Source organism: Numenius arquata, chromosome 27 (assembly GCF_964106895.1).
Source record: "Numenius arquata chromosome 27, bNumArq3.hap1.1, whole genome shotgun sequence".
NCBI classification, from domain to species: Eukaryota; Metazoa; Chordata; class Aves; order Charadriiformes; family Scolopacidae; genus Numenius; species Numenius arquata.
This window is the reverse complement of record NC_133602.1, coordinates 1436800-1450123: the sequence shown is the minus strand read 5'-3', so window position 1 is coordinate 1450123 and position 13324 is coordinate 1436800. Positions and strand designations below refer to the sequence as shown.

The following is a 13324-nucleotide window of genomic DNA, read 5'->3' as shown; positions in this document are numbered from 1 at the left end:
CATGTTCTTTTTTACTCAGTTTTTCAGAAATATTCTCCTGAGTGCCAGAATACAGCGCTCAGGGGGCTCCTCTTCTGCAGCAGCAGACAAACCTCTGGGGAGTCTGTCTCCTCCTGGACCCCAGGAACCTCTCCTGGTTCTGGTTTGGGCTCTGTCATGCTCTTTTCATTAAAGCACTACCCATCACCCAGCTCCGGTTCTGCAAAAGACCTTAACACGTGCCATTTAATTAAATAGATCCCAGAAGTGTCAGATTTGGAAAAATCACTTCTTTCCAGTTCTTTTGCCAAAGCAGGTTGGCCATGAAAGGATGTTGCTGTGGGGTCCTGACTCACTGAAGTTAATGTGACTAGTCAAATGACCAAATTGCTCATAAATGTAATAGAGATCCGCAAATAAGTGTCAATTAAGAATAATAATCCAGCCCTCAGATGTTCCCACATATTACAGATGCAGATCAATTTATGTCTCCTAAAATGTCTATTTCTCTTAGAAGTCGTTACAATTTCTCGCTAATCAAATATAACAATAGGGTATACAATAACCCACTATAGAAAGGAAGACGTAGGACCGGTCCTCGGCATTGGTTTTAGAGGTGAGCCTGGAGCCCGAGGAAAGCATGAAGAACTGTACAAACCAGACTGTGACAAACTCCTTGGCGAGATAAGTGTTGGAGGCTGCTGCTGTGGAGGAACCTAAGTGTACTGGAGGACAAGTGCTTGCTCAGCATCACCCAGCAGGGTTAGGTCTTGGATGAGACGATGGAGAGAGATTATCTGTCAAAATATTAGATAACTAAATCTGAGCTACTTGGTCTCTGTTCATTTTACAGTCTGCAGGGTCTATTTGATGCAGTCGTGGGTGTTTCTCCTCACCCCAAAGCAGATGTCTAACACCAGAAAACACTGTACACGTCCTTATTTCTTCCTATCACCTATAAAAACCGCCAGTGCAGAGTATGAGTCTCACTGGGAGAAACCGCACGTGATGCACCGAGTCCGTCCAGCGAAGGAAGAAGAGCGGAAAGACTGAATTAACCATGAGGTGTTGCTGGGAGGATGTCAGGAGCAGTGCAAAGACGTCAGCTCACATGGGCTAAGGACGGGAATTCCAGTTTTCCCATGTAAACACTGGAAAGGAACCAGTGCCGATGCCTGCAATTCTCCAGTGGGTCTCCTGGTTTCCAGCGTAAACAGGATGCGCTGCTCACGCTGAACAGGTTGGAGGTTGGGTTTTTTTTGCCCATTTAGCATTTTTGTGAGTGATCTCATTGGGGAATTTGATTACATAGCCTGATGATCGCATTCCACCGCCATGATTGGAATATCTCAGAGAAATAAAGATTTTTTTGTGTACTGTGGTGCTGAGTGAGATCTCATGATCAGGAAAAGGCTTCAATGTGATAATATGGAGTTCTGGGCCTAAATTCTGCTTAAACTGAAGCCCTTTACACTGTTTTGGCAGAGAAAGATGCCTTCAAAATGTGTGGCCCTTTGCTTTGCCCTGAATGGCTTGAAGAGGTCCTCAAGGTAAACCATCGAATCATAGAATTGCCAAGGTTGGAAGGGTCCTTTCAGATCATCAAGTCCAACCACCAACTTGACTCTGACAAAAACCATCACTAAAGCCCTGTCTGTATCCACAATGACATTGCCAAGCGTCAATGTTGTTAATGGACGGTGGAAGAAGAATGGGTTGGTTGTGTTTAATGGTTATAAAAGGTATTACAGAAAAAAATAACTCAACTATATACCTCAAAAATACCTCAACAAAAAATACAATACTTTGTAGAAGTGCTGAAGGCCCACTGTAGGATTAACTGTTTCTTACCATGAGAATTAGGACACGCTATTTCCCATAGTAAATCAGATCAATTGTCCATCTTCCCTAATAATAGCTATCCATTCTTACTGCATTGAAAAAACCTAAGGTATCATTCAGACATTTATGGAAATAAGGAGATGAAAATATCCGACCATATTAAATCTTTTTGAAAAGCAATTAATTCAGTACCTGGGTTTTTTTTAATTACTGTGTCATTTCCATTGAGAACCACATGACTGATGAATTAGGTGGAAACAGAATTTGCTCAGGATCACATGTTTTTCCTGGAAGAGGGTTTCCATCAAAAATTAGGATGTAAACAAATATGTAAAGCATGTATAGGTGGAGCTTGCTCAGGTAGTTAGTGGTCAGGTGTCCATACCCCTGGGCTCCCTTGTTTCCGGAGATGACGCCATGCGAGCCATATAAAAAGGTTTGCATTTTGATGCTCACACCAGTTCATTTGACTTCTCCCTCACTCACCTGCACTGGTGAACTGGTAAGTCTTTCTCGGATTTATCAGGGGAAGATGTGATGGTTGTGGTACTTGGTTGGTCTGGTCGAAGGAATATATTACTGAACGCAGGAGAGCGTTGCTTCTAGTGTTTCTGTTCCAGGGTTTGTCCTGGAATGGGGGAGAGAACTTAGAGTTTGCTCTTCCATAAGTAGCTTGCAAATGTCTTCTCACCTCTTCAGAAACTGTGGCTGTCTCCCATCCTTCTTCGTATTCTATCTTCATGAATTTTTTCATACCTCATTAAGTCTGGAAATTAAATAAATTAGTGGATGCTGGCAGAGTAAGTCTTGGGACTTCAAAAGAGATGGGTGGGAAGAAGCATTATCTGGAAGAAGGAAGCTGCAGAACACCTGAGGGCAAAGCTGCAGGAGGCATCTGGGAGAAGTCAAGATGAAGAAGTGAATTGGAACTGGGAGCTGCAACCTCTGGGCCAACCCTTCTTTTATGAAAGGATGAGCCTATGAATTTTGATACAACTCCAATGATGTACCGTGATATACAGCTGGAGGATCTGGGATAGTGTCTGAATTTGTGGTCTTTAGGCTCTATCCTTGGGGATTAGCAAGTCCAATGTCTACACAAACGGGGATGTGCTCCGTGGTATGTGAGGAACTGAAAAAGTGATAAGCAAAAGGTGGGCCCTGGAACGTCTGCTGATTTAATTAAGAAAATAAGGCAATCAACTATTCTTATGTTACGGCTTCTATAAAATTTAACTGTGGGCAATTCTATAAAATTCAGGGTTTATGGCTCTAGTCTTCCTAACAGTGATGCCTGCAGGTTCCCAAGGAAGGAAGGAATAACCTGCAGAATCATTCACATGAGCAATTTTTTCTAACAGCCCTTTCTCAGGCCAACTGTTAACTCCTATATATGTCTCAAGAGCTCAGGTTGTGAATTGTGGTTTAAGAAGAAAAGACGAGTGTCCTGACTTTATATCTCTCTTTTTACCTTTCTCTTTAGCTTTACCAGCTCCTCGGAAGGATGTCTTACTACGAGCAGTGCAAGCAGCCCTGCCTGCCCCCTCCCATTTGCCTGCAGAAGTGCGGCAAGTGTGTGGAGCCCTGCAAGACGGTGTGCGTGGAGCCCTGCAAGACGGTGTGCGTGGAGCCCTGCTCCACACCGTGTGTGGAGGTCTGCTCCACGCCCTGTGCCACCCAGTGCACCACCACCTGCAGCACCCAGTGCGTGGAGCCCTGCGCCACCCAGTGCACTACCACCTGCAGCACCCAGTGCGTGGAGCCCTGTGCCACCCAGTGCGTGGAGGTCTGCCCCCCTACGTGCATTGATGTCTGCGTGAAGCCATGTGCCACCCAGTGCCAGACCCAGTGCGTGGAGCCCTGCGTCACCCAGTGCTGCACCAAGTGTGTGGAGCCCTGCCCGCCCCAGTGCGTGGAGGTCTGTGCCTCCAAATGCGTGGATTCCTGCGAGACCGTGTGCCTGGAGCCCTGCAGCACCGGCTGCTCCCACCCCTGCTGATGGCCTCAACGCCCGAGCCTTGTGTAATGCTTCAGTGCATTGCAATATCCAGGGGCTCATGAGTATCCATGGCATGAAAAACCGGTTACAGACCCATCTGCGACGGACAGAGACCTCTCCCGACCTGGTTATTCCACGCTCTTTTTGTCCTGGAAAATCTTTTTCTGAACGTTTCCAGCCTGTATCTTTGTTTCCTATGATACTTCTGCTACTGCTATCTCAGCACCTTTATCTTGGTAACTGCAGTTGGCCAATATTATACTGCTAGGCATCGTGGGAAGTTAATTAGCAATGGTTGTGCTGTAAGCAGCTGATGTTGGAAGATGTCTCCCCTTCTATTCTTTCATTCTCATCTTGTCTTTTAATGTAATTCCTCTTGTCTTTTAATGTCTATCTGCAGCAATAAAAATTGACCATTGATGGCATAATGCGTTTTCTGTCTTTATTTCATCTCCCCATTTCCATGTCTTTGGACCAGGAACATCTTCCTTGAGTTTTCCTTCTAAAATCTGTGACAGTTGTGGAGGATTTGTGCCTGCAATGCAGTGCTGTAAACAGAGAGAGCATCCATTAGAATGTGGAGAAATGTCTTCTAATACCATAAACAAAACATCATCCCGTCAATGATTTTCTAACAGATATTAAGAAGAATAACATCGTCCTAATTTAAAACGATAGAAATGTAATTTTCACCTTTATTAATGACAGAATTTTGGTCTTTATACCTCTGAATTTTGGAGGCAAATCTTAGAAACTGTTAAAAGGTAAATTTAAGTGGAAGAAAGCCCTAAGTCCAAGGAAGAAGGAATTGAAACATTCTTGCTGGGATTTTAACCATTTCTTAAAAACGTTCAGATAGAGATGAAACCGATATTTTTCATGGAGACCAACACGGTATTTTTGATGAATTCTCCCCGTGATCCTCAGAGACTAACTATAGAAAGTAGGGGATTTGGCTTCAGGAGATGAATCTTCTTGTGGTTCAGGAACAGGTCCGGGCCCTTCAAGATTGCAGCTCTGTGCCCAGATTTGCTGCAGACACTTTGCGTGGCTTTGGGCAGGTGTCCCTCTTGTTATCTGTCCATTCCCCATCTACAAGGAGGAGAAGTCACATCCCTGACTGACAGAGTGGTTGGCATTTCAGGTTCATTAACAACTGGAAGGCATGATAATATTTTAATTCACATATAAATGATATCTCTTTATTTGGAGTCATAATTTTGAACCTGAAGGAGGCCCATTGTCTGGAGGGACATTATACCCATTTAAATGCCGAGTTTCAGAGATAATGCTCCCATTGTCTTCCATTCCGTGCATGTGACTTGCGTTCCTCTGTCTCCGTGACGGCCACACAATTTCCATGTCTGGGATGTAGAGAATTGCTATCCACCTACCTTATCATTACGGCAAGGGTGGAGAACATCTAATCTAGAAAGGAAAAGAGTTATATTTAGGTGTGTGTAAACACTGTTACCAAATCAGCTTTTAATGAAACCTTGTGTGCAGGTGTAGAGAGTTTAACAGATTCCTCTTTGTGTTACTTCTGTCAACACCAAAAGGTGACACCATCAAACAGGGATAATGATAGGTAAAACACGTCTTGCTAAGGCAAACAAATTCTACACCTGAACACACCTTTCAGCTCAGACAGTCAAAACGGCGAGGTGGGCCAGATATTCCACAGCACGAAAGTGGAGGGGGAAGACTAGGAACCTCTAATTCCTACTGTGGAATGCAAACATTTGGGGATTCAGCCATGAATTCTGCCTCGCTAATAACTGCTTGCTGTGTAGCGTCAGTGCCCACTTCCAGGCATGGAAAAAGCCTTCATCAGGAAGTCATATGCAGCTACTAATGAGCTCCATCTCATAGGTTAGTCACCTATGACTGATTTCCAAGCATCTTCATCTAGCTCTATCAATCAGCTGTGTTAGTAATTTACATTTTTTCCTCTCTCCCTCTCTGCTGCAAGCGTTTCACCAGGCGCAGTCATCATTGGTGAGGACATGCAGCTCTGAAAGCCCAGGGGAAGCGGCAGAAGGGACCTGTTGGTTTGTGCTCATCACGCTTCCTGCGCCTGTAGGAAAAACGTGTTGCAAAAGCCCTGACACACTGCTCCTCTATGCACCTGTGGTTAGGTCTGGGCATTGCTAAGATTCTCCTGAATATTTACAACAAATTAGTAACCTTTGATCTATGTCAGCCTCGAGGTCATGAAGACCCCTGGGAAATCTTTAAGGTCCTTTCCAACTCTAACCACTCTATGATTCTATGAAATCAGGCACGAGAGAGGGATGTTAAGATACAGGATGATGTTTTTTCCATTAGCACCTTCTGCTCTCCTGCAACCAGTGGAAGCCACGTCCATCATCTCTCCAAGCATCACATATCTGTAATGGAGACCGGACTGTAATTCCAGGGCTGAATCTGACCCCATGGGGCATGGCATTGAGGAATACTCCAGGGAGGATTGAACTACCTTCTACATTAGAGCTAAAGACAATGTTTCGGTTGAAACTTTTTCTCTGCTCCTTCCTTGGAAAAACTTCAAGGGATAGACGTGGATCCATCCCCAGAGAAAAGAAATTCTGCCATAACCTCAGCAAGACAAACTCAGCATTTATAGAAAAAGAAGTTTTTGTTGCTTCAGTGAAAAACTATGTGAAAGTGCAAAAAAAAAAAATGGGGAAAGCTTTCTAATTTCTTGGCAATATAAAATGTTTCATTCTCCCTTTTGGGGAATGAAAATAGAGAAGGACAGAAGCAAAGCCCAAAAGCACAGTGCCAAACGCAGACCTGCTGCCCTTCCCAGGAGCTGGGATGCAGCACCCAGACCTCCCCACCCTACTGGGATTTGTGCCAGCTGAGATCTGTCCTGGTGATCACAGACAAAACTATCAGGAAACACCTAAACTTTATGCAAATGTGTTCTGCTCACTCCAGAATGGATCTGAGCCACCCCTTCAAACCTGAATTGAGTTGTGGGATCTTTGCCCAGGGTCGGGACAAGATGAATTATTAATAAATTAGCCAGTTATTACCAGATTGGGTGTGCCTTGCATTAAAAACAACAAATCCCCCGCACCTGAAAGAGGAGGCATCTCACAGACCTTGACTGAAGTCCAGGTGTACGGAGGTGTCAGTGGAGCAGGTTCTGGTTGTGAAAGATTCTGGTCATCAAGTTAATCTGTTGTCATCAGCTCCCAGGGCTGACTTCTAAAAGCATATAAAAGCCTCCCATTCAGGAGGCTTTTTAACTTCAGTGGCTTCTTCTCTTCCTCCAACAACAGGAGACACCAGGTGAGTACCTCTATGTGCTTTTAGCTCTATATGTGGGGGTTTCTGATGCTCTCTCCTTGGGAGACAGGGAGATTTTTTTCCTTTATTCTGTTTATCTAATAACAGTTTCAACTCATCTCCCTGGCAATTTCACCTCTGCACAGGTGAAAGCCATATTATTTTATTTTGAGACTTTCTGAGGCTCCAGACAGCAGTGGCTTGCCGACTCTTTTAACCCACAAACCCTTGTCAACCCTCTTATTTTTTTTTCCCAACTGATAAGAATCCTTGCGGATAACCATCGGGTATTGAGTATCAGCTGCCAAAGGATGGCATCCACCGACAGCTTGGTTTGCATCCATCAAGCAGGCATGGACTGATCATTGCAGTCTCCTGGATCTCCAGGGCTCTGAGTTTCACTTCTTTGTATAAATTCATATAATCACCGAGCAGGAGGACAGGTCATCTGCATTTAACTGCTAGAGACATGGCTCCTGCTCTGAGGGTCTCAGGGAACTAAGCAGAGACATGGCTCTTGGTAGAAGGGGTTGCTATCAAACTATTTTTCTCTTTCAAAACCACTTGCAATACTGAAATGTCACCGGCTTTCTGTTCCTCTTTGACTACTTCTAAATATTGCTCTGAGGTTCCCTTTGAACTAAGCGTGCTTTCATTAAAACTTGTGTTGCTTCTTTGCTTGTCAAAGCTGAAATGCTCAGAAAACAGTGAGGCAGAGGGAAAGAAGGAAAACTCCTCTCCCTGTTTCTCTCCCCTCCACTTCTGTAGCCATTTACCTCTTTGGGTCACAACTCTGTTAGGATGATTCTTGCCTCTTCATTTATGCTTGAATACAGTTACGCCCTGAGGTCTCAGAGTGCCTGATCTCCCCAGAGATCCAACAGTGATGGGAGCCCAGGAGGACAACATGGGGCAGCTACAGCAAACTGGAGTCACCAACACAAATTTGGTCTGAACAGCACCATCCTCAGGGATTTCCATGGGGTTTTGTTGTGGTTTTGCTGATAGGATTAACCCTTAAAGGCTCTTCACTGTTGGTTTGATGTCAAAGCTGAAGAACTGACTGAAACTATAATATCCAGAAAGGAGAAGTGCGTAGGGCTTAAAATAACTGAAATGGCACCTTGGTTTTCTTCCAGGCTTAGTGAAGATGTCTTCCCACCAGCAGAAACAGCAGCAGCAAATTCCTTCAAAATGCCAGGAAAAGTGCGCTCCAAAGTGCGTGGAGCAATCCCAGGCCCCGAAAGGGCAAGTCAAGTGTCCTGTGAAGAGTATCCCCCAGCAGCAGCAGCAGCAATGCTCAAAGCAGAAGTAGCACTGACAGCACCGGCCACAAAGTGCCATGGAAGATGCAAATGCTCGTTTCCAAGCTCTCCTCCTGCCTGCTGGCTCTGCCAGAACAACTAGAAATTTGCAGCATGCCTCCTTTGATTGCGAGCAGAAATTACTTTACAAAGAGATGCAATTCATTAACTCAGATTTATTCACCCTCTGCTATAAAAAAAGTAATCGTGGGGCCACTTTCTTCTGATCTTTAATTTGGGACACGCAGCAATAAAATTATAAGTAACCTCATGACTTGCTTCCTGATATTTTTTTCACTTTACTAGTGTCACTCATTCTATTTTGCTGTCTTTTGTTAGCCAAAGAATTACCTTTAAACATACACTTGTACACAGGGACCCATGCGCATTTGTCTTCCAGAATCCCCAAGGAATCATTTGTCCATATTTTTATTTCACATAGTTCCAGAAACCTACAGCTATTAATATGATGACCAAGTAGACCACAAATGGGAAAAGTCTAGAGCAAACAGGACACAAAATGACCACAATTTCTGAAGGATCCTTTTAATTCAGGGTGCTTTGGGACAGAGCTGCTGCCTGGGTGCCAAAACTGGCTCAGGACGGATGTACTTCCCATTTCAGGGTGATCTTGCAAGTTGTTTTCATCGCAAACTGGGGAAACTTGGTTTTCTGTAAGACATAGTATTCTGAAGTATATTCTTGTGGGTCTATCAAAACGATTGTGGTTTCAGAGTCTCAACTATCCTATAACTGCTGAGAAGTAAAGAGTCTTTGGAAGGTTTTAACTGTGGAAGGAAGCTTTTGCTTGCTTGGAATGAATAGTTTTCTTTTAAAGAGGATCCAGAATGTTTTGGCTTCTCAGCCAAGGACAGGGCATTACTGAACAGAAAATTGGTTCTGTTTTACCTTAAACCAGGACACTTGGCTAATTAATTTTCAGTCAGCTGGAAGAGTAGAGGAGGGAAATTGTAAATACAGAAACTGTTGAGTGATCTAATATTGGTGTCTGGCAGACAGACATAAACTTGCTCTGCAAACCAGCAGCTGTGTGTCTCAGTGCAATTCTGTGATCAGAGGAGGAGGTTGGATGTATCTAACGCCCATCTAAGAGGCACGGGGCCAAGCTGAGGAGATAACATCGCTCCTGGCTCATCTGAAGTGTGGGAAAAACTCGTTTGCTTGTGCTTGCAACCTGCCTCGTAGACCTGTCCACGGCTGATGTCTGCTGAAGGTCACGGCGTGGCTCTGAGTATGTTTAAATTGGGGCAGGTTGACCATGAGAACAGCTCGGTGTGAGCCATGTGGGATGGGGTGTCGTGCTGAGCGGTGTTTCAGTGCAATTAGTGCTTCAGTGCCATCAGCCACCCCATGGCCTGACACAGTTCAGGGGCTCTTGCAGGTTCTCCAACCTGGGAACCTGGAGATGAGCAACAGACGCAGGATCCCCTGCAAACACCCAAATTTCTGAGTCCCAATTTGCCCATCTTTGAGGCTAAAAAGTGCCTGATTGTTGCAGGCTGAGATTCCTTTTCATCTTTTTAAGCAGAAGCTATTAAAAATCTCCATAACTTGGTATTCAAAGTCATTTTTATTGTTGATTTTCACAGTGAAATAAATCCTGGATACAATATCAGTCTAAAATAATTAGCGATAAGTGCCAAATACACACGCAACAACACCGTGTGGTGAAACATGTTCCAGGGTGTAATTGAGACAGCGCTGGGTATGCTTCCTCCTTTATCCTGTCTAGCAGATGGAAGCCACGCCTGAGGTTAATCTATGTCAAAACATGTCTGGATTAGATTTAATTATCTATCTATTTTCCATAATCTCAGCTCAAGCTGTTCTTTCACACATCCTAGAAAATCCAAGGTGAGCTCTCTGAGGAAAGCACTGATTACTACCAATTCAACTAAGCAGATAATTAAGAGGTGATGGCTGTTCTGTAAAAATCTTTTTATTTCCTCTAGCCCAATGGATTTTTTTCATTTGCATAATATATTCAGCACTGTGGATTCAGGATTCAGAAAGTTTTGCTGCCGTTGACCAGAACCCCTTAGCAGCAGGTTCTGCACAAACCTCAAATCCTATTATTAGTAGGCAAAACCCTTAAATGCAAGGTGGGGGATGGCATTCGAGTACAGGGAGCTGGGGAGGAAGACATGAAAACCAGGAGGCAGCATGCAGGTCTGGACGATGAGCTGTAGGTCCCTAGTTGCATTTGGGTTAAATTTGAATATTTAGCTTAATAAACCCTGACTGGAGCCCCTCTGCTGTGAGGACAGGCCGAGATAGTTGGGGAGGTTCAGCCTGGAGAAGAAAAGGCTCCAGGGAGACCTTAGAGCCCCTTCTAGTCCCTCAAGGGGCTCCAGGAAAGCTGGGGAGGGACTTTTTTCAAGGGCATCTAGTGATAGGATGAGGGGCAATGGCTTCAAACTGGGAGAGGGGAGATTGAGCTGAGATCTGGGGAAGAACTTCTTTGCTGTGAGGGTGGTGAGAGCCTGGCCCAGGTTGCCCAGAGAAGCTGTGGCTGCCCCATCCCTGGAGGGGTTCAAGGCCAGGTTGGAGGGGGCTTTGGAGCAACCTGGTCTGGTGGGAGGTGTCCCTGCCCAGGGCAGGGGGTTGGAATGAGATGATCTTCAAGGTCCCTTCCAACCTAAACCATTCTGCGACTCAAGCATGCCATCATGCCCTTTGGTCTCTCTCTGGGCCTTTAAAAGCCAGTGGGATTATTGGGAGAGGGCAGAAATTCAGGCTGCTGGAAAGCTGGGTGCACATGCCTACACCACCACCTGAAGCCCTATTGTCTATTGAGAGTCCCGAGGTTTCAGTTCGCGCGGGGCTGTTAGTACGGGGTGACGCTGGCGTTAGCTGCGGGGGAGCTGTGAGCTGTGCTTCCTAACAGGAATTCTGCAGTGAAGAAAAGGGTGTTGGAAAAATGACCTCTGACTGTGAGACGTGGGGAGAGGAGGTCCAGGTTGGCAATCTTCTTCTTCTCTCTTCGGGGCTTCCCTTGTCAGCGGCAAGTTACTTCTGCATGGGTGGCCACTGGGTGGGCTGCTTCACCTGCTGCTGCTCGATGGGGGGACACTTCTCTGGAAGGGAGCCCTTCCCCGGCTCAGGGATTGACACGGGGATCTCCTTGCACTCCTGCTTCTGTTGGGGACATGGGACAGGCTCAGGAACAGGGATTGGCACCGGGATCTCCTTGTACTCCTGCTTCTCCTGGGGGCATGGCACAGGTTCAGGAATGGGGATTGGCACCGGGATCTCCTTGTACTCCTGTTTCTCCTGGGGACAGGGTGCAGGGTCAGGAGATGGAACAGGGATTGGCACAGGGGTCTCCTTGCACTGCTGCTTTTCTTGGGCACATGGTGTGGGTTCAGGGCATGGAACAGGGATTGGCACAGGGGTCTCCTTGCACTCCTGCTTCTCTGGAGGGCATGGGGTGGGCACAGGAATCTCCTTGCACTCCTGCTTCTGCTGGGGACATGGCACTGGTTCAGGGCATGGAACGGGGATTGGTGCAGGGATCTCCTTGCACTGCTGCTTCTCTTGGGGACACTCTGCAGCCTCCGAGCAGGTCACAGGAACTGCGACAGGGGTCTCCTTGCACTCTTGCTTCTCCAGCAGAGATGGAGTTGGTTCAGAGCAGGAAACAGGGACTGGTACCGGCAGCTCTTTGCATGCTGATTTCTCTTCGGGGCATGGAACAGGCTCAGGGCATGATGCAGGTGGGAGAGTTGGTGGTAGCTTGCATTGCTGTTGCTGCTGCTGCTCCTGGGGTGGGCACTGGGGTATGATGACCACTGGTGTTTCTCCCTTGCCTGGTTCCACTACTGGTGTTGGCAATGGCACTGTTTTTTCTGGTACCACCACTTCTGGGACTGGTTCTGGACAAGGCGTTGGGACTTGGACTTCAGTTTGCTGCTCTGGACATGGGACCGGCTCATCGTATGGCACAGGCTCTTGGCTTTGCTTTGGAATGGTTTTGCTCAGGCCAGGTGGGAGGGTGATTTCCTGCTTGATTTGCATTTGATTCAAAGACATCTTTGCAGGAAACAAGATTATCTGAAAGAAACATCAGAGTGTTATTGTGTCTGCTAAATGAACTGCGTTGGTATGAGGGCAAAACGATTATAAGAAACATGAATCAGCTGCAAGAGCAAAGTTCTCTTACTTTGCCCTCGGTTTCCCAAGACAGGTTGGCTCAGAAAGAGTCATGATCTGCTCTTTCTTTTTCATCCTGCCTTTCAGCTCCTGCTCTGACTCTGTCTTATCTTGTTCCTCCTTTCTGCTCTGCAATGCAGGACAGCCCCATCAGGTCTGACTGAGGTAGAGCCACTCCTTTGAACTTGGAGATGATTTACACTTCAGAGCTCTTCCTTCTGTTGCTTAGCTCTTCCCTTTCATTTCTGTGCTGGGGAATTGATGAGAGGAGCTGGCAAATAACAGATCTGCTGGTTTGATAACGGTTTCAGAAAGTAAAAAAATTATAGTAAAAAGATAATGGATGCTGAAGACAAACATTTAAAAATGTTTGGTGTGTCAAAAAGTAGAAAAACACAAATCTGGGCCCAACCAGAAAAGAAAACCTTCTCCCACCTAGAGAAAATTGAAATACTTAATTTGATTTTGCCCATTTTGAAACGGTTTCCAGATTTTACTTGGAATGAGAAACCTGAGGTGTTAAGATCTCACCGTCGACCTCACCAGTAAGCTGATATCTTTCTGTGTCATTAAGAGTTCCTACAGTAACAATTGGCCAACTCCTCCTCTTGCTCCAGTTTCACTCTGACCTCATTGATGAAGTAATGGACTGAGGTTACCTGTGGCACAGTCCTTCCAGCTCTCATGGAAAGAATTAACAGTGCTAATGCGTCCCTGTGTTTCTGGATTA

At 45.7% G+C, this 13324-nt stretch overlaps 1 protein-coding gene across 1 annotated transcript; it reads right to left on the bottom strand.

The window, feature by feature from the left end:
* Window positions 1–11451: 11451 nt before the first annotated feature.
* LOC141475906 (uncharacterized) lies at window positions 11452–12474 on the bottom strand. Its single transcript, XM_074164465.1, has one exon. It carries the CDS (start codon window positions 12472–12474, stop codon window positions 11452–11454), a length of 1023 nt encoding a protein of 340 aa, XP_074020566.1.
* Window positions 12475–13324: the final 850 nt, after the last annotated feature.

Excerpts from the sequence above, each read along its gene's own strand:
- LOC141475906 (XM_074164465.1), bottom strand. The coding sequence starts at position 12,474 with ATGTCTTTGAATCAAATGCAAATCAAGCAGGAAATCACCCTCCCACCT.